This window comes from Heterodontus francisci, chromosome 31, assembly GCF_036365525.1.
Source record: "Heterodontus francisci isolate sHetFra1 chromosome 31, sHetFra1.hap1, whole genome shotgun sequence".
Taxonomy (NCBI): domain Eukaryota; kingdom Metazoa; phylum Chordata; class Chondrichthyes; order Heterodontiformes; family Heterodontidae; genus Heterodontus; species Heterodontus francisci.
In genome coordinates, this window is record NC_090401.1 from 34442712 (window position 1) to 34467081 (window position 24370).

At 42.5% G+C, this 24370-nt stretch overlaps 1 protein-coding gene across 1 annotated transcript in view; it reads left to right on the forward strand.

Annotated features, from left to right (window-relative positions):
• The window catches only part of LOC137347131 (microtubule-actin cross-linking factor 1-like), a 441060-nt gene that overhangs the window by 257004 nt on the left and 159686 nt on the right, over positions 1–24370 (forward strand). Inside the window, 8 exon segments of the mRNA XM_068011260.1 lie at positions 139–347; positions 1314–1631; positions 3091–3257; positions 12081–12237; positions 12567–12693; positions 17015–17077; positions 17921–18156; positions 20115–20244. Coding sequence (XP_067867361.1) covers positions 139–347; positions 1314–1631; positions 3091–3257; positions 12081–12237; positions 12567–12693; positions 17015–17077; positions 17921–18156; positions 20115–20244 — 1407 coding nt within the window.

A 24370-nucleotide genomic window follows, 5' to 3' on the forward strand; every position in this document is an offset into this window, starting at 1 on the left:
TTTGTAATTTACTTTATCAGAAATTTTCACTTAAAGCTGAAAATTTATATTTGCTTTTACCAAAGCTCAAGCTTTAAATGGTTAAAAACTTCGAATGCAACTAAGAATTACCCTAACAAAAACTTGTGTTCCTTTTAGATTCCATCACACAGAGGTATGAGAACTTGTCCAAGGTGGTGTCAGAGCACAATGAGAAGGTGCAAATGTCAATTGCTCAGTCTCAAAATGTTCAAGAAGGTTTGGATAACTTACTGGACTGGTTGGAAGATGTTGAAAAGAACTTGAAAAATCAGGATAATTTGCTGGTGTCATCTGCTGCCATCCAGGACACCCTTGCCCAAAACACTGTGAGTTCTCAGTCATTTGATTTTTGGAGCAAACTATCCATTAATGGTGAAATCGTAACTTTATCATTCCTCATGTCATAATAATATCATGCCATAATGTTCTAGGAGCCTCCTGTCTAAATATAGAGCTTTATGAACAGTTTAAGTGCTTCATTTTACAGTCAGACTAACCATTGATGGCATGTCTACACAAATACTATACTTCATCCTGTCAGTAGTATCATAATGCCAGGAATTATTTTCTTTTAAGAACCAGTGTGGAGTAATTAAATATAACCAGGTATTCGCCAGGGCGCTCATGTGTTTTTTTTCTCTCTCTCTCTCTATTGTTTTTTCTCTCTCTCTCTCTATTGTTCTCTCTCTCTCTCTCTGTCTCTGTGTCTCTCTCTCTCTCTCTGTCTCTGTCTGTCTGTCTGTCTCTCTCTGTCTTTCTCCCCCCCCCCCCCCCCCCAAATATAATGTGTAGATGTATTGAGTGTGTGTATACTATAAGGCAGAACTCCGTATAACGTGGGTCACACTTGGACCCCACAATTTTCATTCTGCAAATGTGGCTACAAGCCTCGCTCCCCCCGCCCCTACTACAAACAGAGCCACCCTTTTTTAAAAAGAAAAATTAAAAACAGACATTTAATTATTTGGTTGATTTTACAAAGTACCTGCTTTATTCATTTATTTTGGAGCATGAGGACTGGAAGTCTTCGGGATATGCATGCAATGTTAGCCTTGGCACTGGTGCAATCTAGCCTCAGTGCTAGGCACCAGCTATGAAACAACACGGTCTCAGGATATGGACCCTCTGGATCGTGTTATAGCATGTTTGTTTATATATACGTTGCTCTTAAGTCGTACAACTGATCGGAACAACCAATGGCTACTTCCAGTAATAACATTAAAATGTACACAAGTTTAAATACATAAGTTATTTTCATTGTCCAAAAATAACTTGTTTTGTTAATCTTTCAGAAATTAAAGCAGGATATCACTAGCCATCAAAGCAGCATTAACACAATCCAGGAAATGGTTTGTGGTTTCATTGAAAATGCAGATGGAGCAACTGCTTCCTCGCTCCAAGAGAAACTTGACCAGTTGAATAGGCAATTAGGAGCAGTGTGTAGTGAACAGCAGAAAAAGGAGGAGAAGCTGAGAAAGCTGCTACCCAGAATGGAGCAGTTTGAGAAGCTGGTACAGGACGTTGGACAGTTCATGGAAAGTAAATCTCAGAGCCTGGCAGCTGGAGGAGATCCAAATAAAGATATTGCTCATTTTTCACAGAAAATACTGGTGAATATCATATTTGTAAACTATATTTCTTGTTTCAATACTCCAATCTCCATTTTTTTTTAAATGAGTACTAAAAACATTATACATAACTTATCACCGATGCAAAATCACTTCAGTTAAACATCTGGATATTTAAAACGTTAACCTCTCTAAGCAGCATCCTAGGCCCAATTATTTTGAACTGTTCCATTACTGACCTTCACACCGTCATAAAGTCAGAAGTGGGGCTGTTCAATGAATGATTGCAGTGTTCAGCTCCATTCACAGTTCCTCAGATAATGAAGCAGTCTATGCCCACATGCAGTAATACCTGGAAAACATCTGGGCTTGGACTAATAATAAGTGGTAAGGAACATTTTGGACCACACAAGTGCCAGCAATTGCCACCTCCAACAAGAAAGAGCTTAACTGCCTTCCCTTGACATTCAGTGACATCACCATTGCTGAATTCCCAACCATCAACACCATGGAGTCACCATTGGCCAGAAACTTAACTGGACCAGCTTCATAAATGTTATGGTTAATAGAGCAGGTAAGAGGCTGGGTATTCTGCAGGGTGTGTCTCAATTTCTCACTGCCCAAAGCTGCTCCATCACCTACAAGGCACATGATAAATATGATAGAATGCTTTCTACTTAACTGGGTGCTGCTGCAACAGCACTCGGCACTCAGACCATCCAGGACATAACAGTCTACTTGATCAGCACCCCATCAGCCAATTTAAATATCCACTTCTAATAACACCGGTGTACTATGGCTACAGTGTGTGCTAATCTACCGGATGTAGTGCAGAAATTCCAAGGCTGTTTGGCAGCACCTCCCAAACCTGTGACCTCACAACGCCTAAAGGGACAAGGGCGGCAGATGCATAGGAGCGCCATCACCTCCAAGTCACTTTCCAAATCTCTCTCCATCCCTGGCTTGGACATATTGTTCCTTTATTGTTGCTCGTGGAACCTCCTGGAGCTCCCTATCTAACAGAATTGTGGAAGTCACTTCACTACACAGGCTGCAGCAATTCAAGAAGGTCCACCACTACTTTCTCACGTGCAACTCGGGGTGGCAATAAATACTGGCCTTGCCAATGATGTCTACATCCCTAAAGTAACTTGAAGTTTTCTACTTTTAAATGAAGTTAGTTAGAAATACTCCTAATTTAGGTTTCAGCATTTGATATTATTGTAAAAGTGTGCTGAAATTTGACACCTAATTTGGTAATCAGATTAAAGAGTGCAAGAAACTAAGCTACAATGTTGCTCAAGATGAGGCCAATGTAAGGGAAAGCTCTCTCAGCTGGTCTTGCTCTTGGGGGCATTTATTTATGGTATGGCATTCAAACTGGTAAGTGTTCAATACCCAGCACTTGCATTGGTAACTAAGAGAAGCTCAAATACACACAAAAAAGAAGCGCCAGGCTATTTTGTTAAATTGCATGTGACTGTGTATATGGTTACCATAGGAGGAGAGCGCAGAAATGGTGAAGCAAAGAGAAGATCTACAGACTCTACAGCAACTGGCAGAGGAGCTGACAGCATCTGGCATTTTAACAGACAAGAATCAGCTCATGGAAACTGTCAAGGACTTGACCAGAGGATACAATAAACTAGAGCAAAATGTTAAGAAGAGGTAAGAGAACATCGTTTCTTTAAACGGGTTTATCTGGGCCATTTACTAACGACTGGTTATAAAAGTAATAATACTGTTGGGCAGAGCATTAAACAAGAAATTAATTGGATGGGCAATGGGGAGATGGCCTCTTAATTGACATCTCCGGGAAGATTGTGCAGGTGGGCGGAATGCAGATACCATCGGGGTCAGGATCCAGAAACTATCCCGACGCCCAAGAATCTTCTAAGATCAGAAGATTTTGCCCACAGAATGCAGATCTAGGCTGCAGCAAGAGGAGGAGCGGCGACAGCATATGTTCGGCAAAACGCGTGGAGAGAAATAATTTGCAGGGCTTTGGCAGAAAAAATGGGACTAGCTGAGTTGCTCATGCTTTGAGCCGGTTCGGACACAACAGGCTGAATGGCCTCCTGTGTTGTAAGCATTTTATAATTCTATCAATACTGTCCGACAGTTCATTTGTTGCCAAGAATTCATAAGTATTTGGGAAAATGTCAGTGTTGTTTTCCTCCAGAAAGTGAGGCCAGAATTCCAGCTTATTTTTCATTTACTCAATTTTGTCCTGGACATTGAAGATGGTTGCACTCAGCCCTTGAAGTCCTGGGTGTAGCTTATTCAGGCGAGAGAGTATTTCTGACAACTAGCCCAGCCATGAGAGCCAGGCTGTGCCAGGGAGACATTGAGAGAGTTGGGAATGTGTGATCTGTAAAAAAATAGCTTGACCTCAGAGTGAAGTTGAAAAGAAGTGTCAAGACCTTGCCACATGACAGCCATCGAACCTCCACATGGAGCAGAAGATTGATGTGCTCACTTCCCATCTCATGTAGTGCAGAAGATATTCTGGAATTCAAGGGTGGATCCTTTCTAAAGTTTACCATCTCCACAGCATTGTCCTGGACCACCACCAAGTTGGTAGGCATGCTTTTGGTACCGAGTGCTTTCCTGCGTATACTGCAATGCGTCCACATAACGTTGGAAGCAACTGCTTTGATACATGTCACTATTCCATTGTGCCTACTAGTCATTGACTTTGCTCCATTGGTGCAGATGCCGATACATTGTGACCAGACGTTGTAAAGCAACTGATAAAATCTCCTCTGCTGTTTTGGTAGGCAGCATCTGGCAAAACAAAATATCTTTTCTATATTGCACCTTTGTAAATATATCACACATAAAACTGAAGGTGGGCTAAGGCTGCCACATCTGTGGACTCGCCTAGCTACAGAGCAAACTATTGGCTGCTAATGCCATGGTTCACTAATTGAGTTAGGATATCATTAGCCCTGTCATTAATTTGACATGACATGATGTTTGATAATGGAACTAACTAAATTAATTTTTGAGCCTTCTTTCCAACTAATATTAAATCCTCCTGATAAGGTGTGAGGTTTTCCTGACTTTATAACTCCATAACTCACTATGTATGAAATTTCAAAGGCCTTAACATCGTCATTAGCAGCAGATAAGCACCAAACTGCTTCTGGTGAAATGCCATCAACATGAAACATTAACTCTGTTTCTCTCACCACAGATGCTGCCTGACCTGCTGAGTATTTGCAACATTTTTTGTTTTTATTTCAGGTTTCCAGCATCTGCAGTATTTTGCTTTTGTATTTTATGTAAGCACAAAATTGTCTTGCTCACTGTTGGCTGCGCCTGTATCCAGTTGAAAACTTTTGGCAGTTTGTCCTTGTGTTGTTCATGTTTTGTTCCCAAGTGTCGTCATAGAAGAGATTCTAAACAGTTATTCGTTAGGATTGCACCACATAACACTGTGGCTGAGGGTATTCAGGAGCTGCAGTTCAAGTAAATCCCATTTCCATGTACTTTTTGTCATTTTTACATCTCTCTGATATGGATCCTGTTTTCTGCATCATGCTAAATTTCACTTTACAGGCTGAAATTCATATGTTGAGTTAGTAGTCGTCTCACCAGCAATTTCAGCAATTGAACTGGTACTGGCAAGAGAAATTTCATCTCTTCTTATCACTGATATTTTGTGTGCTCTTCTAAACACTACCCATCTTTTGCCATCTGTCCAATTTTTACTCTTTTATATCCTGGCAGATATAGTGTGACGTATACAACTGAAGACAGAGCCCCCAACCTGAAAGTCACTGAAAGTGGTAACGCAGGTGGATAAGGTAGTCAAGAAGGCATACGGCATGCTTGCCTTCATCGGTCGGGGCATAGTCTAAAAATTGGCAAGTCATGCTGCAGCTGTACAGAACTTTAGTTAAGCCACACTTAGAATATTGCGTGCAATTCTGGTCGCCACACTACCAGAAGGATGTGGAGGCTTTGGAGAGGGTACAGAGGAGGTTTACCAAGACGTTGCCTGGTCTGAAGGGCATTAGCTATGAGGAGAGGTTGGATAAACTCGGATTGTTTTCACTGGAACGACGGAGGTGGAGGGGCGACATGATAGAGGTTTACAAAGTTATGAGCGGCATGGACAGAGTGGATAGTCAGAAGCTTTTTCCCAGGATGCAAGAGTCAGTTACTAGGGGGCTTAGGTTTAAGGTGCGAGGGGAAAAGTTTAGAGGGGATGTGCGAGGCAAGTTCTTTACACAGAGGGTGGTGAGTGCCTGGAACCTGCTGCCGGGGGAGGTGGTGGAAGCAGGTACGATAGCGACATTTAAGAGGCATCTTGACAAATACATGAATTGGATGGGAATAGAGGGATATGGTCCCCGGAAGTGCAGAAGGTTTTCGTTTAGGCATGCATCAAGATCGGCACAGGCTTGGAGGGCCGAATGGCCTGTTCCTGTGCTGTACTGTTTTTTGTTCTTAACCCTAAACTTACAGAAATTGTCCTAGAATTATCATTGGTTTATATTGCTGCCATAATTTCATTTTAAAAGCTTGAAATTCGCTGATCGTGTCACTAGATTATGCACATTCCTATTGTTATCCATACCATTTCTTTTTCTTTTTTTTACAAAAATGAAAGCAAAATGTTTTAGTTCGTTCCCGAAAGGAGCTTTTACTGGATAACTGCAGTTTCATTTCATTTAACAACAAAGAATAAATCACTGTATTCTTGCTATGATTCAAATCAGACAATTTAAATGAGACTTGTCAACCAATTCAGGGTCTTTAAAGGGGAAATTGCTTTGGATGCTGAATAATATGGCATGATGTAGTCTAGAATCTAGCCAAGGGAGTGCACGAAAGAGAGCGCGAGCGGAGGGCACATGCAAGAGGATCCACCGCGTGGCACAATTTCTCTCGTATTGCCCCAGAGACGCCTTGTGTACCCCCAGGGCGCCACTGCTCTAGATTGTGTGCAAGAGCGGTTAGGTCAATTAGCTCTGTCTTTGTTCCCCCTGTTCATGTTTCACTCCCTTTGGGAAAAAGTGCCATGTTTCTGTTCACTGTACTTCTTGACAACCAACTGAGTTCAGGAATTTACTATGTCTGGAAATGTGTCATATCCTGCCAGTAAGTATGAACTATTAATAACCTAAAAATGCTTCAGCATGTTTTAACCAAGCTATAACTGTCATCAGAAACGGGGTTCTTGTGAAAATGTAGTATTGACCTATTCCCAGATCAGCAACAATTTGACGAGCAAGAGAGAATGCATAAGTCCAATGAAGAGCCTTTGGGAAGAGGAACTGTTGGAGAGAATTGGAAAGATAGGAAGGGGCAAGGCCATGGAGGGATTCTAAACACAAGGATGGGAATTTTTTAGAATTGGTGTTTGGGTTTGGGGGCAAGAGCCATTATAGGTCAGAACTTAGTGTGGGATTGGACAAGGATAGCCATTTTGTAGGAGATAAACTTTAGAGAGGATGAATAATGGAATGCCAGCCTGGAAACCATTCGAGATCAAGGTTAGAGGTGACAAATGTGTGAATGAGGGTTTTAGTGGCAGTTGGGGAGTCAGTGTTATGGAGCTAGAAGCAGACATTTTTTGTGCTAGAATGTGATGTCAGAAGTTTGGCTCTGGATCACAAGTCCAGCTCTGGGTATAACATAATTGACTATTTGATTGTTGGTCTAAAAAACATTGGGCTGAATTTTGAAAGCTCGCAGCCAATTTTGGCGGCGAGCATCAAAAGAAGCGCGATGTACGTGCAACTTGTGCGCCGCTGAGCTACCACGATATTTCACGTGACCGCTCATTTAACTGGAGGGGGCGGAACGACCACCCCCAATGATGTAGAGGGGGCGGCCGCTCCAGCAACGGCGTCCGACGCCACTATGCAGACGCCGACACCATTTTTAAAGGCACTCAAGTCCTTCATTGATGTTTAAATTTTTAAAGGCCCCAGTCTCCGGGAAATAAAAACCAAATTTCAATGCATCTTTGAAACCTGTCTCCCACCCCTCAAATGAGGATACCGTCTATCGTGTTGTGTGGCACTATCACCGTGCTAAATGGGATAGATTTCGAACAGATCTAGCAATGCAAAACTGGGCATCCATGAGGTGCTGTGGGCCATCAGTAGCAGCAGAACTGTACTCAACCATAATCTGTAACCTTATGGCCCGGCATATCCCCCACTCTACCATTACCATCAAGCCAGGAGACCAACCCTAGCTCAATGAAGAGTGCAGGAGGGCATGCCAGGAGCAGCACCAGGCAGATCTCAAAATGAGGTGTCAACCTGGTGAAGCTACAGCACAGGACTACTTGCATGCCAAACTGCATAAGCAGCATGCGATAGACAAAGCTAAGCAATCCCATAACCAACAGATCAGATCTAAGCTCTGCAGTCCTGCCACATCCAGCTGTGAATGGTTGGAAAAACTGATTGTTTTCACTGGAACGACGGAGGTGGAGGGGCGACATGATAGAGGTTTACAAAGTTATGAGTGGCATGGACAGAGTGGATAGTCAGAAGCTTTTTCCCAGGGTGGACGAGTCAGGTGCGAGGGGCAAAGTTTAGAGGGGATGTGCGAGGCAAGTTTTTTACACAGACGGTGGTGAGTGCCTGGAACATGCTGCCAGGGGAGGTGGTGGAAGCAGATACGATAGCGACGTTTAAGAGACATCTTGACAAATACATGAATAGGAAGGGAATAGAGGGATATGGACCCTGGAAGTGCAGAAGGTGTTAGTTTAGGCAGGCATCAAGATCGGCGCAGGCTTGGAGGGCCGAATGGCCTGTTCCTGTGCTGTACTGTTCTTTATTCTTGTTCTTTGACAATTAAACAACTAACTGGAGGAGGTGGCTCCACAAATATCCCCATCCTCAATGATGGGAATAATGTCCAGCACATCAGTGTGAAAGATAAGGCAGAAGCATTTGCAACAGTCTTCATCCAGAAGTGCCGAGTTGATCCATCTGGGCCCCCTCTTGAAGTCCCCAGCATTACAGATGCCAGACTTCAGCCAATTCGATTCAATATTCTGTCAGTAGTACTGAAGACCTGTGCTCCAGAACTTGCTGCACCCCTAGCCAAGCTGTTCCAGTATAGCTACAACATTGGCATCTACCCAGCAATGTGGAAAACTGCCCAGGTATGTGCTGTACACACAAAGCAGGACAAGTCCAAACCTGCCATACCACCCCATCAGTCTACTCTCCATCATCAGCAAAGTGATGGAAGGTGTCATCAACAGTGCCATCAAGCAGCACTTGCTTAGCAGTAACCTGCTCAGTGATACCCAGTTTAGGTTTCGACAGGGCCACTCAGCACCTGACCTCATTACAGCCTTGGTTCAAACATGGACAAAAGAGCTGAACTCAGGAGGTGAGGTGAGAGTGACTGCCCTTGACATCAAGGCAGCATTTGACAGAGTATAGCATCAAGGAGCCCTAGCAAAACTAAGGTCAATGGGAATCAGGGAAAAAACTCTCTGCTGGTCAGAGTCATACCTAGCGCAAAGGAAGATGGTTGTGGTTGTTGGAGGTCAGTCATCTGAGCTCCAGGACATCACTGCAGGAGTTCCTCAGGGTAGTGTCCTAGGCCCAACCATCTTCAGCTGCTTCATCAATGACCTTCAATCATTAGGTCAGAAGTGGGGATGTTCGCTGATGATTGCACAATGTTCAGCACCATTCGCGACTGCTCAAATACTGAAGCAGTCTGTGTAGAAATGCAGCAAGACCCGGACAATATCCAGGCTTGGGCTGATAAGTGGCAAGTAATGACCATCTCCAACAAGAGAAACTCTAACCATCGCCCCTTGACATTCAATGGCATTGCCATCGCTGAATCACCCACTATAAACATCCTAGGGGCTACCATTGACCAGAAACTGAACAGGTGTAGCCATATAAATATCGTGGCTACAAGAGCAGGTCAGAGGCTGGGAATCCTGCAGTGAGTAACTCACCTGACTCCCCAAAGCCTGTCCACCATCTACAAGGCACAAGTCAGGAGCATGATGGAATACTCTCCACTTGCCTGGATGGATGCAGCTCCAACAACGCTCAAGAAGCTGGACACCATCCAGGACAAAGCAGCCCGCTTGATTGGCACACCATCCACAAACATTCACTCTCTCCACCACTGAAGCACAGTGGTAGCAGTGTGCATCATCTACAAGATGCACTGCAGCAACGCACCAAGGCTCCTTAGACAGCACCTTCCAAACCCGCGACCTCTACCACCTCGAAGGACAAGAGCAGCAGATGCATGGGTACATCGCCACCTGCAAGTTCCCCTCCAGTCACACGCCATCCTGACTTGGAACTATATTGCCGTTCCTCCACTGGCGCTGGGTCAAAATCCTGGAACTCCCTTCCTAACAGCACTGTGGGTGTACCTACCTCACATGGACTGCAGCGGTTCAAGAGGGCAGCTCACCACCACCTTCTCAAGGGCAATTAGGGATGGGCAATAAATGCTGGCCTGGCCAGTGACGCCCACTTCCCATGAATGAATTTAAAAAATATATATCAATTGCCACCACCCCCCCCCCCCCAGAAAAAAAAACTTTTATTCATAGCCTCGACTTCCCCCCCGGAACTTTATTCCTTTTGACCATCAACCCCTTCCCACTATCCCCACAAACAATTGAGTTGGTTCTTGCAGCTCACCCCCCTGTAACATTTACTCCTCCCCCTCCCCACGAGTGTCATACATCTGATCTCCGAATGGAGATCTGAAGGCCCAGGGGTTCTGGCCACTGGCAGGAATATTGGCGTGGGCGAGATAAGTGCTTTTGCATGTATTTAAACTCATTTAAATATTTAAATGAAGGTTCCGTCGCTGAGCATCCGGGGGGGTGGGGTGCGGGGGGCGCCCAGAGGCCTCGTTGCTGCCAGTAAACTGCGGCAGGGCCTTTCCGCCGTCGAAGCCCGTGGCGGACCTCTCCCGGAAGTATTGTCAGGCCCCCGCTACAACTCCTGACATTGGGGGGTTTATAAAATTCAGCCCATTATCTCAAATTTTAATCAAAAATTTTCAGCAAACTTCTTGAACAGTGGATTCACCATTTCTATATCACCTCTGTTTTACTTTTGAAATTTCATTAACCTTGACCAGTTATGCACAGTCATCATCTCTGAATTCCTTTTGAAATTGGGTGTGATAAAAATCATCAGCATTTTGGTCTGTGTCTGTCTAAATATACCTTTTTTGGAATACAGTTGGCCTATTCAATTACTTTTGCCACATTGGTGAAAGGCTTTCACCAATCAGATTCTTGGTTGCTGTCAGTGTTAGGTGTTCTGCAAATCTTAACCATTTTTGTTGATTTGTTCAGCAACATGGATTTTTCTGACCTCAATTTGCCCTTTATTAGAATTTAATCAAACTTAAAAGTGACTTCGTGGGAAACAATGGATTTGTGCGAAAAATTAACGTGGTAGTAATGTTCAGTTTGTACATGTGTGATTCGTTCGTTCGTTGGTCTCGTCGTCTTCCCAGAAGGTTGACTGCCATGGATCTCCACCTCTGTCTGTCCTGTGCTGTCCTTGCACATTCTGCATAGGTCAACTGCATCCAGTCCATTTATATCTGCCATCCATTTTCTTCTCTGCTTCCCTCTCCTCCTAGGTTTTCCATCGATCTTTCCTTCCAATAATTGTCCCTGTCTGCCTTCTGCTCTCATGATGTGACCGAAGTATCTTTCTCTCTTTGATATGCATTAATTTCCTCTTTTCTCCAGCCATTTCCAGCACTTCCTCATTAGTCTTTCTATCTGTCTAAGATATGCAGAACATCCTCCGATATCTCCACAGCTCGAATGCATTCAGCTTATCAATAGTATCTTTATTTGTTTTTCATGTCTCTGAAGCATATAACATAGAGGACAAAATGTAACGCCTTAACATTCTTGTGTGATTACCTGCTCCCCAAATACTACACCAAATGTTTTCCATACCTAAGATTCCCAGCAGTTTGAAAAGCACATTAATAACAAGCTCAAAGTAGCTTTGTGTTCTGAGTAAAAGAGCTGAAAATATTGATGGCATACTAGAGGCAGTGACAGTGATCTATAGCAAAGTCTGGATCTGATGTCAGTTATTTTCTGGACACACCAACTTTTGTCAGTTAAATGGTCATGGAGTCAAGCTGGTAATCAATGCAAACAGGTGCCAGACTGAATTTTATAGATGAACACTTTGCCCTATTTGGCCAACAGGCGGAAGAATTTCAGTCAATAGAGTTACAGGCCAGCGTTGTCGATTGTTAAGACTGTTCAGCTCCACTGTCTCCCCCGCCACCATGAGGAATGGGGAAGGGTGATGGAAAATCTGCAGTGTAAAGTGGAAGAAAATTTAATGTAATGCTTTTAAATATATGTATAAAGCAGATGTACAAATACTAAAATAGTTCAGATTGCAGCCTAAGTCCATTATTAACTGTAATTTCTAGTATTGGATAAATACATATAAAACTGAGCCTCCATTTTTTCAGGGAGGAAGAGGCACGATCCTGCCAGCAGCACCTGAGCAAGTTCACATCTCTAGTAGAGTCGATAAAAAAATGGTTAAAGGAAACTGAGGCTAATGTACCAGCTTTTGAATCCGCACTTAATACAGACGTGCTCGAGAAACAAATCCAACAAGTAAAGGTGAGTAGTCATGAAGGAAAAAACATGCAGAGTTTGTAATTGTTTATGGGACACAATGCATTTTTAACTTTCATGTGTAGGATGGCCGTGCAATTAAATTAGTTTGTTTCTGGGTTCTTCAAGCTCTAAGTCAGCCATGTTATTATATGGAACGAAGCTTTAAATCTTTTTGGGGTAAGGGAGAAAGATCTTAGCCAACGTGATGTAAGTACCATGCTAATTTTCATAATATTGGCCTTCCTGCTAGGAAAAGAGGTGTGCTTTAAATGAGTCGTGTGGGTAAAATCCGAATGAAACAATGTTATGATGTGGCTTAATTTGATTCACAGATCCTGTTGGAGGATTGGTCATCAAAATCTCCACAAGTGCAAGAAATAAATCATAGAGGAACTGAGTTAGAAAGTATCATCATGGAAATAACATCATCTGATATGTCTTTGTTGTCCAGTAAAACAGGTAACCAATCAAGAAAAATGCAATTAACTTGATTTTCATGCTTTTTGAAAAATAATTTTGGGTTCCCCATACAATGCACCTTTTACATCAAAAGAGTCATAGAGTTATACAGCACAGGAACAGGCCCTTCAGCCCATTTGGTGATGGCCATCAAGCACCTAACTGCTCTAATACCATTTTCCAGCACTTGGCCCGTAGCCTTGCATGTTATGGCATTTCAAGTGCTCATCTAAATACTTCTTAAATGTTGTGAGGGTTCCTGCCTCTACCACCCCTTCAGGCAGTGTATTCCAGATTCCAACCACCCTCTGGGTGAAAACATTTTTCCTCCAATCCCCTCTGAACCTCCTGCACCTTACCTTAAATCTATGCCTCCTGGTTATTGACACCTCCACTAAGGGAAAAAGTTTCTTCCTATCTACCCTATTTATGCCCCTCATAATTTTGTATACCTCAATCATGTCCCCCCTCAGCCTTCTCTGCTTTAAGGAAAACAACCCTAGCCTATGCAATCTCTCTTCATAGCTGAAATACTCCAGCCCAGGCAACATCTTGGTGAATCTCCTCTGCACCCTCTCCAGTGCATTCACATCCTATAGTGTGGCGCCCAGAACTGTTCACAGTACTCCAGCTGTGGCCCAACTAGCATTTTATACAGCTCCATCATAACTGCCCTGCTTTTATATTCTATGTCTTGGCGAATAAAGGCAAGTATCCCATATGCCTTCCTAACCACCTTATCTACCTGTGCTGCTGCCTTCAGTGGTCTATGGACAAGTACACCAAGGTCCCTCTGACCCACTGTACTTCCTAGGGTCCTACCATCCTTTGTATATTCCATTGCCTTGTTAGTCCTCCCAAAATGCATCACCTCACACTTCTCAGGATTAAATTCCATTTGCCCTTGCTCTGCCCATCTTACCAGCCCATCTATATCGTCCTGTATGCTAAGGCTTTCCTCCTTACTATTTCCGACACCACCAATTTTCGTGTCATCTGCGAACTTACTGATCGTACGTCCTGTATTCACATCTGAACAGCAAGGGTCCCAGCACCGATCCCTGTGGTACGCCACTGGTCACAGGCTTCCAATCGTAAAAACAACCCTCCACCATCACCCTCGGCGTCCTGCCACTAGCCAATTTTGGATCCAATTTGCCAAATTGCTCTGGATCCCATGGGCTCTTACCTTCTTAACCAATCTTCCATGCAGGACCTCATTTGAGGAACCTTCTAAGATATCATCCCTCCTTACTGCAGTAATTGACTCCTTGATTAATAGTGCAATGCCACCTCTTTTATACCACCCCCCTGTCACGTCTGAAGTTTCTATAGCCTGGAATATTGAGCTGCCAGTCCTGCCCTTCCCTCAACCTTGTCTCTGATAGCATATTTCCATGTGTTAAGCAACGCCCTCAATTCATCCGCTTTACTTGTAAGGCTCCTTGCGTTAAAATAGATGCAATCCAGCCTTGCATTATTCGCTTGTGCCTTAATAGGTCTATATTTGCTCTGTCTTCCAGACTGACTTAGTTTCTCTTCTATATTTGGTTGTGCATCACCCTCTACCGTACCTCCACTCTGTATCCCATCCCCCTGCCAAATTACTTTAAACCCCCTCCAACAGCACTAGCAAACCTCTCTGTAAGATGTTGTTCCCGTTCCAGTTCAGGTGCAACCTGTCCGACTTGTACAAGTCCCACCTTCACCAGAAACAGACCTGGTGATCCAGGACACTAAAGCTCTCCCTCCTGCACCATCTCTTCAGCCACACATTCATCTGCTCTGTCCTCCTATTCCTATACTCACTAGCACGTGGCACCAGGAGGTCCTGCTTTTTAATCTGCTACCTAGCTCCCTAAATTCTTGTGGTAGGACCGCATCCCTCTTTCTACCTATGTCATCAGTATCAATGTGTACTATGGCCTCTGACTGTTCACCCTCCCCCTTCAGAATATCCTGCAGCCGCTCCGTGACATCCTTGATCCGAGCACCAGGGAGACAACATACCATCCTGGAGTCACGTTTGCAGCCACAGAAACGCCTCTCTGTACCCCTTACAATAGAATCCAATACAATCACTATAACTCACCCACTCTTTTTCCTCCCCTCCTGTGCAGCTGAGCCACCCATGGTGCCATAGACTTGGCTCTTGCTGCATTCTTGCTGACTTCCCATATTGCACAGGAGGAGCACTCCATGCTGCCGAGCTGCCCGGTCATGACTTACCCTTAATTTACTCCCTTAAACTATTCAAAAATTGGAGGTTATTTACACCAGATACCCTGATTCCCTTTAAAAAAAAAACTACTATATAAAAAAAACTGTAGACCTTAACTTTCTGTTTATTTTAGTTACTAACCCACTTTACTTACTTCAGTCACTTACCAGATACTCACCAAACAGGGTAGCTTCTTCCCAAACCGATCACCTACCTGCTTGCCTGTGATGTTTAATGCTATGTTTGTTTTCAATTAAATTAAAAGCTTACCTGTGTACTCACCCACCGGGGTGAGCTCTCTGTTTCCCTGCTCTCACTGTTGATTGTGATGTCACTCTGATGTCACTTTTTGAGCGAACAGACAAACTACCTGCTCACAGACCTCTCACAATACAATCCTTCAGACATCTGCAAATATACGAGAGTGAACAAGAATGATGTTTATTTCTTCACACCTTTGGGAAATGTTTAGCCTTTATCTGATGGCACAGCCGTGATTGGAATTTTTCCACCCATTAATTCTCCGCTATGTTGCCATGTTGCACCTTTAATGAGCCACTTTATAGCACCCCCATATTAAGCATGTCACCAAAACTACATACTAATTACATTGTATTTCTAATTATTTCATGTTGTCCAGTTGTTTCTCATGTTTCAGCTTTTTTTGTTGGAAATTATTTGCTTAAATGTTTTACTTAATACCAGTCACAATTTCTAATCAGTATAACTTTATTTGATCTATGTGCTTTCCATGTCAACATAGGCTAATTTGGTCAGTATTCTCTTTACATGTAGCGTTTTTTACATTAGAAAAGCCGTAGTGTACCTTTTTATTCCTATATTTGATGTAGCTTCATGTTTCTTAATTGTATGCACCATCCAAGAGAGCAAATATATGGCCGACTCCTCGCTTTTTTCCCCAATGTGACTCTTCAGTCATTTCACTTTGTATTGCTTGAAATTTGCATTTAATTGTTTGCTGAATAAGAACACTGTCTGTGGATATACTCATCCACTATATGATGTTCAGAATATGTAACTGAAAATATTATGACTCTTGCTACTTAGGTGCAGTGAAACTAGTTTTCTATTATTTAAAAAAAAATGCCTTCACATGTACAGAATTTACAAATTATATGTTCCCATATAACACCATTACTTCCATGATGCAGTGGATACCTGGAGCGAAAGGGTTCTCTTTTTCAGTCAGTGAAATTTATTGCAACAAGAAGAATAAAGTGCAGTTGATGGAGGCAGAATTCAAGTTCAATATTACTAGATAGAAAGAACTTAAATTTGTACAGCACTTTTCACAACCTTAAAGTGCTTTACAGTCAGTGAAGTACTTTTGAAGTCTTGTCACTGTTGTAATATAAGGAACTGCAGCAGCCAATTTGCACACAGCAGGCTTCCACAAACAGCAATGCAATAATGACCAGATAAACTGTTCTAGTGATAGTGATTGAGGGATAAATATTGGCCAGGACACACACAACTACCCTGTTCCCCATCAAATAGTGCCATAGGATCTTTTACTTGAGAAAGCAGGCAGGTCCTTATATTAACGTATCATCTGAAAGATGACACACTGACATTCCAGCATTCCTTCAGCATTGCACAGATGTGACAGTCTGAATTATGTGCTCAGGTCTTTGGAGTGGTACTTTAATCCATGCCCTTCTAAAACAGAAATAAGAGTTCTACCACTCAGCTAAGACTGACTTTGATGCTATGAGCATTTATAAATAATTTAAAGATGCTATACAGTTCAATTTTATATGTGCATTAGTGTCTATGGCATGGTTTTTCACAGTTTTATCTGAGAAATAACAATGCTGGAGCTTAGCTATGTAGTATATGAACATACTTTATAAATTACAACTGTCCACACTTGCTGCAACACCTGCAATATGTATCTCTTAAGACTTGTGTACAGCTACAATTTCAAGCACATTTATTTTTCAAAAAGAAATTCATCTGTAGAACAATGCTTGTTAGTGTCTTGTGATATCCCACTGAGGGAGTCTGTGTCTGTGCTGAGCTTTTGTTCTTAATATTGGCTGTCCTATGCACTGTTGTGTCTCCCTGTTGTTTACTCAGGTTCAGTAATGATGAATGGTGGAGTGACTGTACCTAGTATGAATGGGTACCACAGAAACAAAGGTGAGAACATAGAAAATCTGGGTGTGTTTCTGTTTCATCTTCTTCCAACCATTTTTCTCCTCAATTAGATTCATTTGTAGGAAAGTGAACAAGGATGAGAGAAAATTGTTTGGAATACAGCCTTGGTTGCCAACCGCTCCAGTATTCCAGTTTAATTGGTAACTTGTTATACAACTTAAAACAGTCGTTCTCCAGGAAAAAGAAAGCACACATTTGCTACTGTTAACTTCGGAGCATCCCTATGATCGCATGAGTTTCTCCAGGAAAAAACCATGTGATCACATATTAATAAATTGTCAATTCTGCAATGTTATTTAGTAAAGCTTGAGTAAAAATATTATACTGGTCCAATATGCTCCGAGGAACCATGTAACCTGCTCCCTTGCTCTAAACATGTTTGGAACAGCTTCCAAAGAAAGCCTTAGTCATGTAGCCCATTTTTGCACTTCCCTTTCTCTATTAGTAGACAATTCCGGGAAATATGGTTTGTACATTATATTTTTCCAATTTGAAACTGAAGCCAGGGTAAGCTAATGCATACTGGGGGAAAAGTCCTAATGAAATCATTAAAGAAAGCTGCACCCAGTTTCAAGAATCCCAAAGATAGTTCTGCTTTCAAGAATATATAATCTGACCTTTAAGGCTTGAATGTGAAACCTTACATTCCCCAATGGTAGAAAAACAATTATTTGTGCATATTATGCATTGATACACAGATGGCATTTGGCATTGATCATCTCATGATTGAAGGTATTCTCATGATCATCTGAAGATTATGTTGCTACAAAGTTGCCTTTTTAAAAAGTATCATTTTTGCCCAATGCGTCTCATTGCTTTTTGTAGAACTTGCAGAAATCCAGCAGAAGGTCTCTGATGTGAACCATAATTATAAGAGTCTTGGTAATGTACTAAAGGAATGTCAGGACTACCTTCGGGCCACATTTAACCAAATGCAGGAGGTTCAAGAAGAAACTGATTCTGTCATGAAATGGCTAGAGTTAAAAGAACAGACTTTGTCCACTTTGAATTCATCACCAGCCAAAACTCAAACCATGAAGGCACAAGTGGAGCAAAACAAGGTAAATATAATAAATGTGACTCATAAAGCATGAATTAAATTCCACATGGTTAATAATACCACCGTTAAAATTATCATGCCTTCATTGCAAATTAAGCTTCTGAAGCCTATGATTTTCAATTGGTATGAGTCTTTTTCTGTATTCAACCAGGTGCTTCTTGGTTGGGGAGAAAGGAGGAAAGGTAGGAAGTAGTTACATTGACCAAAGGGGGCAAATAGAAAGAAAATAGACAAATTAACCTTTCCCAGTCTGTTTAGAGTAAAATAAAATGAGTGAATGAAGATTGAGCATTTAGGTCCAGGCTTCAACAACATTCAAAAGGACTAAAGTTGATTGTCTGGATTTCCTTGAATGCTGGGTTCCTCAATGCATAGCCCAGATCATCAAATATCATGGGCTGAATTTTACCAGCCCTCTGACGTCGGGGGTTGTCATGGGGGACCCAGAAAATATGTCCGGGAGAGGTCGGCTACGGGCCTCAACGCCAGGAACGCCCCGTCGTGTTTTACCAGCGGGGGTGAAACCCCAGTGAGGCACCCCTGCCTTTCAGCAGGGGAGCCTTCATTTAAATATTAAAATAAATTTAAATACATGCAAAAGCACTTGGCTTGTCCCAATGGCCGTCCCACACCAAGATTCCAGCCGGTGGCCAGAACTCCCGCACCTTCGGATCTCCATTCGGAGACCCGAGGCATGATACTGGTGGAGAGGGGGGAAGGAGTGCAATTTTCAGGATGGGAGTGGGGTTGCGGGGGGGAGTTGGGAAAACTGTTCCGATTGGTTGTGAGGATGGTGGGAAGTGGTTGAGGGTCAAAAGTGCTGAAGTTCGGGGAGGAAAATTCGTAATAGCAAAAGTGTCTTTTTGGGGGAATAGGTCAATTTCTTTATTGCGTGCTCATTGGGAAAGGGTATTCAAAGTTAAATTAAAATTTTATTGCCATTTTTATAGGAGCGGGACCTTTAAAAATTTAAATTTAACTGAAGAGCTTGAAGCCATTAAAAATGGTGCCGGCACCTGAGCGGCGGCGCCGGACACCATTGCCAGGGATGGAGCGCCTGCCCCCTCTATTTCATCGGGGGTGGGCCTTCCACCCCTCTAAGTTAGTGAGCTGCTGCTGAACAAGAACAAGAAGAACTGGAGCAAACACAGCGACGTAACTGAGGTGGAGGCGTTTCTGGAGGATGTGCGGCTGCAGGAGCGGACGGTCGGTGGTCTTGTGTGTGAAAAGACCGACGACAGCCTGTTCTTTGTTGACACAGGAGATGAAAAGAAAGATCTGATCCAAAATAAAGGAAAATTGAAGCCTCTGCGAATGGACCTAATTCTACATTCCGAGGCGGCTCCGCGGCGCTAGTCTCGTGCCTGCACTGCGCACCTTTTGAAGGCGGCGAGCTATTAAAATTCAGCCCTATAGCTTTGTTCATGTGAAGACCTGAATTTTCATTCCTATTATTAGTAAACAAATAATTTTAATTTGGGTTAAAAATACATTTGGGGTTACTTTAATTTTGACTTACCTTCAAATAAAGATAGGGTGATGAAGAAAGGTAAAACTATGTATGTGGCCATTTCATCTTACGAAGGAAATACTTTACATTCATGAGCTATTGCCTTTGGTACTTAAGAAACCAGAGCTTCAGTTTGCCTTTGTTTCTTTATTTATGCCAGATAGTGAAATATTTAATTGTTTTATTCCTTCATCCTTTTAGTTCTACACAGGTTCTACTCTTATTCTGACTTAGAAATTTTAATTTTGTGCAATTTATATAATCGAAATGCAGATCTTGAAAGCAGTAATAAACACTTGATTCTCAAAGAGCTAACATAAAATTTGTGCAACTAATTGAGCTAACAGTTAACTCCATAATTGGTAAATGCTTCAAACAATTAATGCTGTATTTTAGTAAAAGCAAGTCTGCAAAGTTGTTGTCAATCATTAAACTCCTTTATCATTTAGGCCTGTCTTGCTGAGCTTGAACAGAATTCTGGGAAGGTTGAGAAGCTGAAAGAGACATTGAAAGACTTACTGAAGAAAAATCCAGACTCAACAGAAGCTAAGAAGCGGATGGCAATGCTAGAACAAATTGGTAAAGCCAGTACAATATAGTACTAATATTCATGTTTGTGGGATGGAATACCATGCATTTAAAATAAATTAAGAAACATATAGGGACTGAGCTGGCACATGGGATTAGGTGAACTGTTTGTGATGAACACCAACATGGATTGGTCAGTCTAAACAGTTTGCTTTCATATTGTAATTTTTATGTAAGTGTAGGGAGTCTAAATTTATTTTGAGCCTTGATCAAGGAGGTTAATAGATCCATGAAGACAAGAGAAACTAAGAATACCAGAAACTGGGCAAGGGTGAAATTACTTAAAATTATCTGGTCACTGAACTGAATGCTCCAGGGTGTTGTATGTTTATGAGCATCACTGTTACTTTCACAACTTACCCTCACCCGAAATGATCGATTAGACATCTCTGCTACTTATAATGTTCCAATAATGGATACAGTTCTCAGTTCAGATCTTCAAAATCATTGATTCAACAAGAAATTATAAAGTGGTCATTTCTCCCAAGAAAGGAACTCTCTTAAATATACTAATTGTTGGTTCCTCCTTTAAACTTTATGGATAGATGTAAATCTCACCACAGCAATTGATTTTGCAGACTTATTTCAATCCTGAGGAAGAACTCCCAGCTTCAATCATGCTTGTCCATGTGAATAGAATCTTTCACATGAATGAAATATACTCAGTGACGCTTGGCTCGACATTTCTATACCTCAGTGTTACGACCGAGGCAGGAGGAGTGTACTGTTAATTCAGTCCCACTTCTCCACAGGTCACAACATATCAATAAATTTTCCCACTTACCGAAACAGCCAATTAGATACTTTTATTTGTCCCCAGAATAAAACACACCAACCATGTTTCTTTAATAAACAACAAAATTATCTGTTTATTATAAACCAAGTCTTAAGTAAATATATATGTGAATTGAAATATTAAAACCTTGTCGTATTATCCTAGCCCTCACACACACTCACATACATTCCAAAAACCTGTTAACTGGGAAAAAAAGGGGTTTTTGTTTACAGCTGTTACAAAAGAGTAGAAGGAATTAAAAAAAATAAATAACTTTTAGTGAAGGGAAGATATGGAAGACCTTTGTTCTGGCAAGGTGTCCCAAAGTCAAATAGTTGGCTGCCGCTAGGAATTTTTCCAGGCGAGGTTAATGAACAGTCTGTTTGGGTAGGTGTTCAAAGAAATTCAACTGCAGAAGGCTTTACGTAGGTCTTACGGCAGGTGTGCAACAACAGAAGTTTTAGTCCTCACACATTCAATGCAAAGTCCTTTTTTTAAAGATGCAAGTTTCTGCAAACATTCAGGGTTTCTTCAAAAACGCAGGAGGCAACAGTACAACTTTATACAAGCTTTTGCTTTTCCAGAGCAAGGATTCTTCAAAGACAAGTAACAATTATCTTGTTTTCTTATCTCCTGGCAGGACCATATGCAGATTACAACTGCCTGCTTTTAGTCCAAAAACCAGCATCTTTTAACAGTTCAAAGTGAAACTAAACTTTTCCAAGCGGGTCTTTATGCTAGTGATAAATTCTCTCTCTTGTCACAACAAAGAATAGCTCTTAAGCCAGACCCCCATGTGGTATTCACTTGAAATCACCTGTTTTCCAGTATTTGTTTACAGGTCAACACCAGGAACCTCCTCTTGCCCTTCCTTTTATTTTAAAAGCATCCATAAAGTTCAGCTATCTTCAGATGTTTGAATGTCCATGAAATCCTTTTTTAGTTTTTAAAAATATAGATTCCCAAGTTTTAACACAAAAAATGGAAATTCCGTAATGCTCAGACCCATGGAATGTACCATGTGGAAACTCCAGGACACTTCCCATGTCCAGGACAACCAGAGGTGCTGGAACTATAGTCAGCTGAAGGAGCTTGAGCTCCACATTTTGGAGCTTGAGGAACAGCTGACGTCATTGTGGTCCATCCACAAAGATGAGTGTTTCACGGATAGCATGTTTCAGGTGGTGGTCAGCCTGCAGTTTGGGAGAGTGCAAAGTGAGAGGGTCTGGGTGACTGCCAGACAGGCAAAAAAGATCAAGGCAGGTAGTGCAGACGAGCCCTGAGAGCATCTGGTTTTCTAATCGTTATTCAGTTCTGAATACTAATGGGGGAAAGGGTGCCTCCAGGGACTGCAGCCAGAGCCAAGACCATAGTACCATGGGTGGCTCAGCTGTACAGGGAGGGAGGAGAAAGGTCAAGAGAACAATAGTTAGTGGAGCAGACAGGCATTTCTGTGGTAGCAGACATGATTCCAGGATGGTATGTTGCCTCCCTGATGCCAGGGTCAAGGATATCACCAGGCGGTTGCAGAACATTCTGGAGAGGGAGGGTGAAAAGCCAGGGGTCATGATCCATATCAGTACGACTGACATAGGTGGAAAAATGGTTGAGGTCCTGCAGGCAGATACTCCCAGTGCCATGCGCTAGCGAGTCCAGAAATAGGAGGACAGAGCAAATGAATGCATAGCCAGAGAGATGGTGTAGGAGGGAGGGCTTTAGGTTCTTGGGCATTGGGACTGGTTCTGGGGAAGGTGGGATCTATACAAGTCGGACAGGTTGCACCTCAACAGGGCCAGGACCAATATTCTCAGTGGCTGATTTGCTAGTGCTAGGGGGATGGAAATCTGAGCATAGATTCAGAAGGGAGAAAAACAGCTGGAAATGGAAGGTGGAAAATTAGCAAGAAAGTTTTGAAGGCAAAGCAAACAAAGGGTGAAAAATAGAAAAAAGGTCTCTGGTTGTGCTTAATGTTTATACCTAAATGCAAGGAGTATAGAGAATAGGCAGGTGAGCTCAGGGCACAGATTGACACATGGAAGTTTTTTTGTTAGCTTTTATTGAAACATGTCTTAGAGAGGAGCAGGAATGGCAGCTCAACATTTCTGGTTACAGGGTTTTCAGGCGTGATACAATTCCACCGTGAGAAGGGATGATATTTAGAATTAGAACATTACAGCGCAGTACAGGCCCTTCGGCCCTCGACGTTGTGCCGACCTGTGAAACCATCTGACCTACACTATTCCATTTTCATCCATATGTCTATCCAATGACCACTTAAATGCCCTTAAAGTTGGCGAGTCTACTACTGTTGCAGGCAGGGCGTTCCACGCCCCTACTACTCTCTGAGTAAAGAAACTACCTCTAACATCTGTCCTATATCTATCACCCCTCAACTTAAAGCTATGTCCCCTCGTGTTTGCCATCACCATCCGAGGAAAAAGACTCTCACTATCCACCCTATCTAACCCTCCGATTATCTTATATGTCTCTATTAAGTCACCTCTCCTCCTCCTCCTCTCCAACGAAAACAACCTCAAGTCCCTCAGCCTTTCCTCGTAAGACCTTCCTTCCATACCAGGCAACATCCTAGTAAATCTCCTCTGCACCCTTTCCAAAGCTTCCACATCCTTCCTATAATGCGGTGACCAGAACTGCACGCAATACTCCAGGTGCGGCCTCACCAGAGTTTTGTACAGCTGCAGCATGACCTCGTGGCTCCGAAACTCGATCCCCCTACTAATAAAAGCTAACACACCATATGTCTTAACAGCCCTATTAACCTGGGTAGCAACTTTCAGGGATTTATGCACCTGGACACCAAGATCTCTCTGTTCATCTACACTACCAAGAATCTTCCCATTAGCCCAGTACTCTGCATTCCTGTTACTCCTTCCAAAGTGAATCACCTCACACTTTTCCACATTAAACTCCATTTGCCATCTCTCAGCCCAGCTCTGCAGCCTATCTATGTCCCTCTGTACCCTACAACATCCTTCGGCACTATCCACAACTCCACCGACCTTCGTGTCATCCGCAAATTTACTAACCCACCCTTCTACACCCTCTTCCAGGTGATTTATAAAAATGACAAACAGCAGTGGCCCCAAAACAGATCCTTGCGGTACACCACTAGTAACTAAACTCCAGGATGAACATTTGCCATCAACCACCACCCTCTGTCTTCTTTCAGCTAGCCAATTTCTGATCCAAAGCTCTAAATCACCTTCAACCCCATACTTCTGTATTTTCTGCAATAGCCTACCGTGGGGAACCTTATCAAACGCCTTACTGAAATCGATATACACCACATCCACTGCTTTACCCTCATCCACCTGTTTGGTC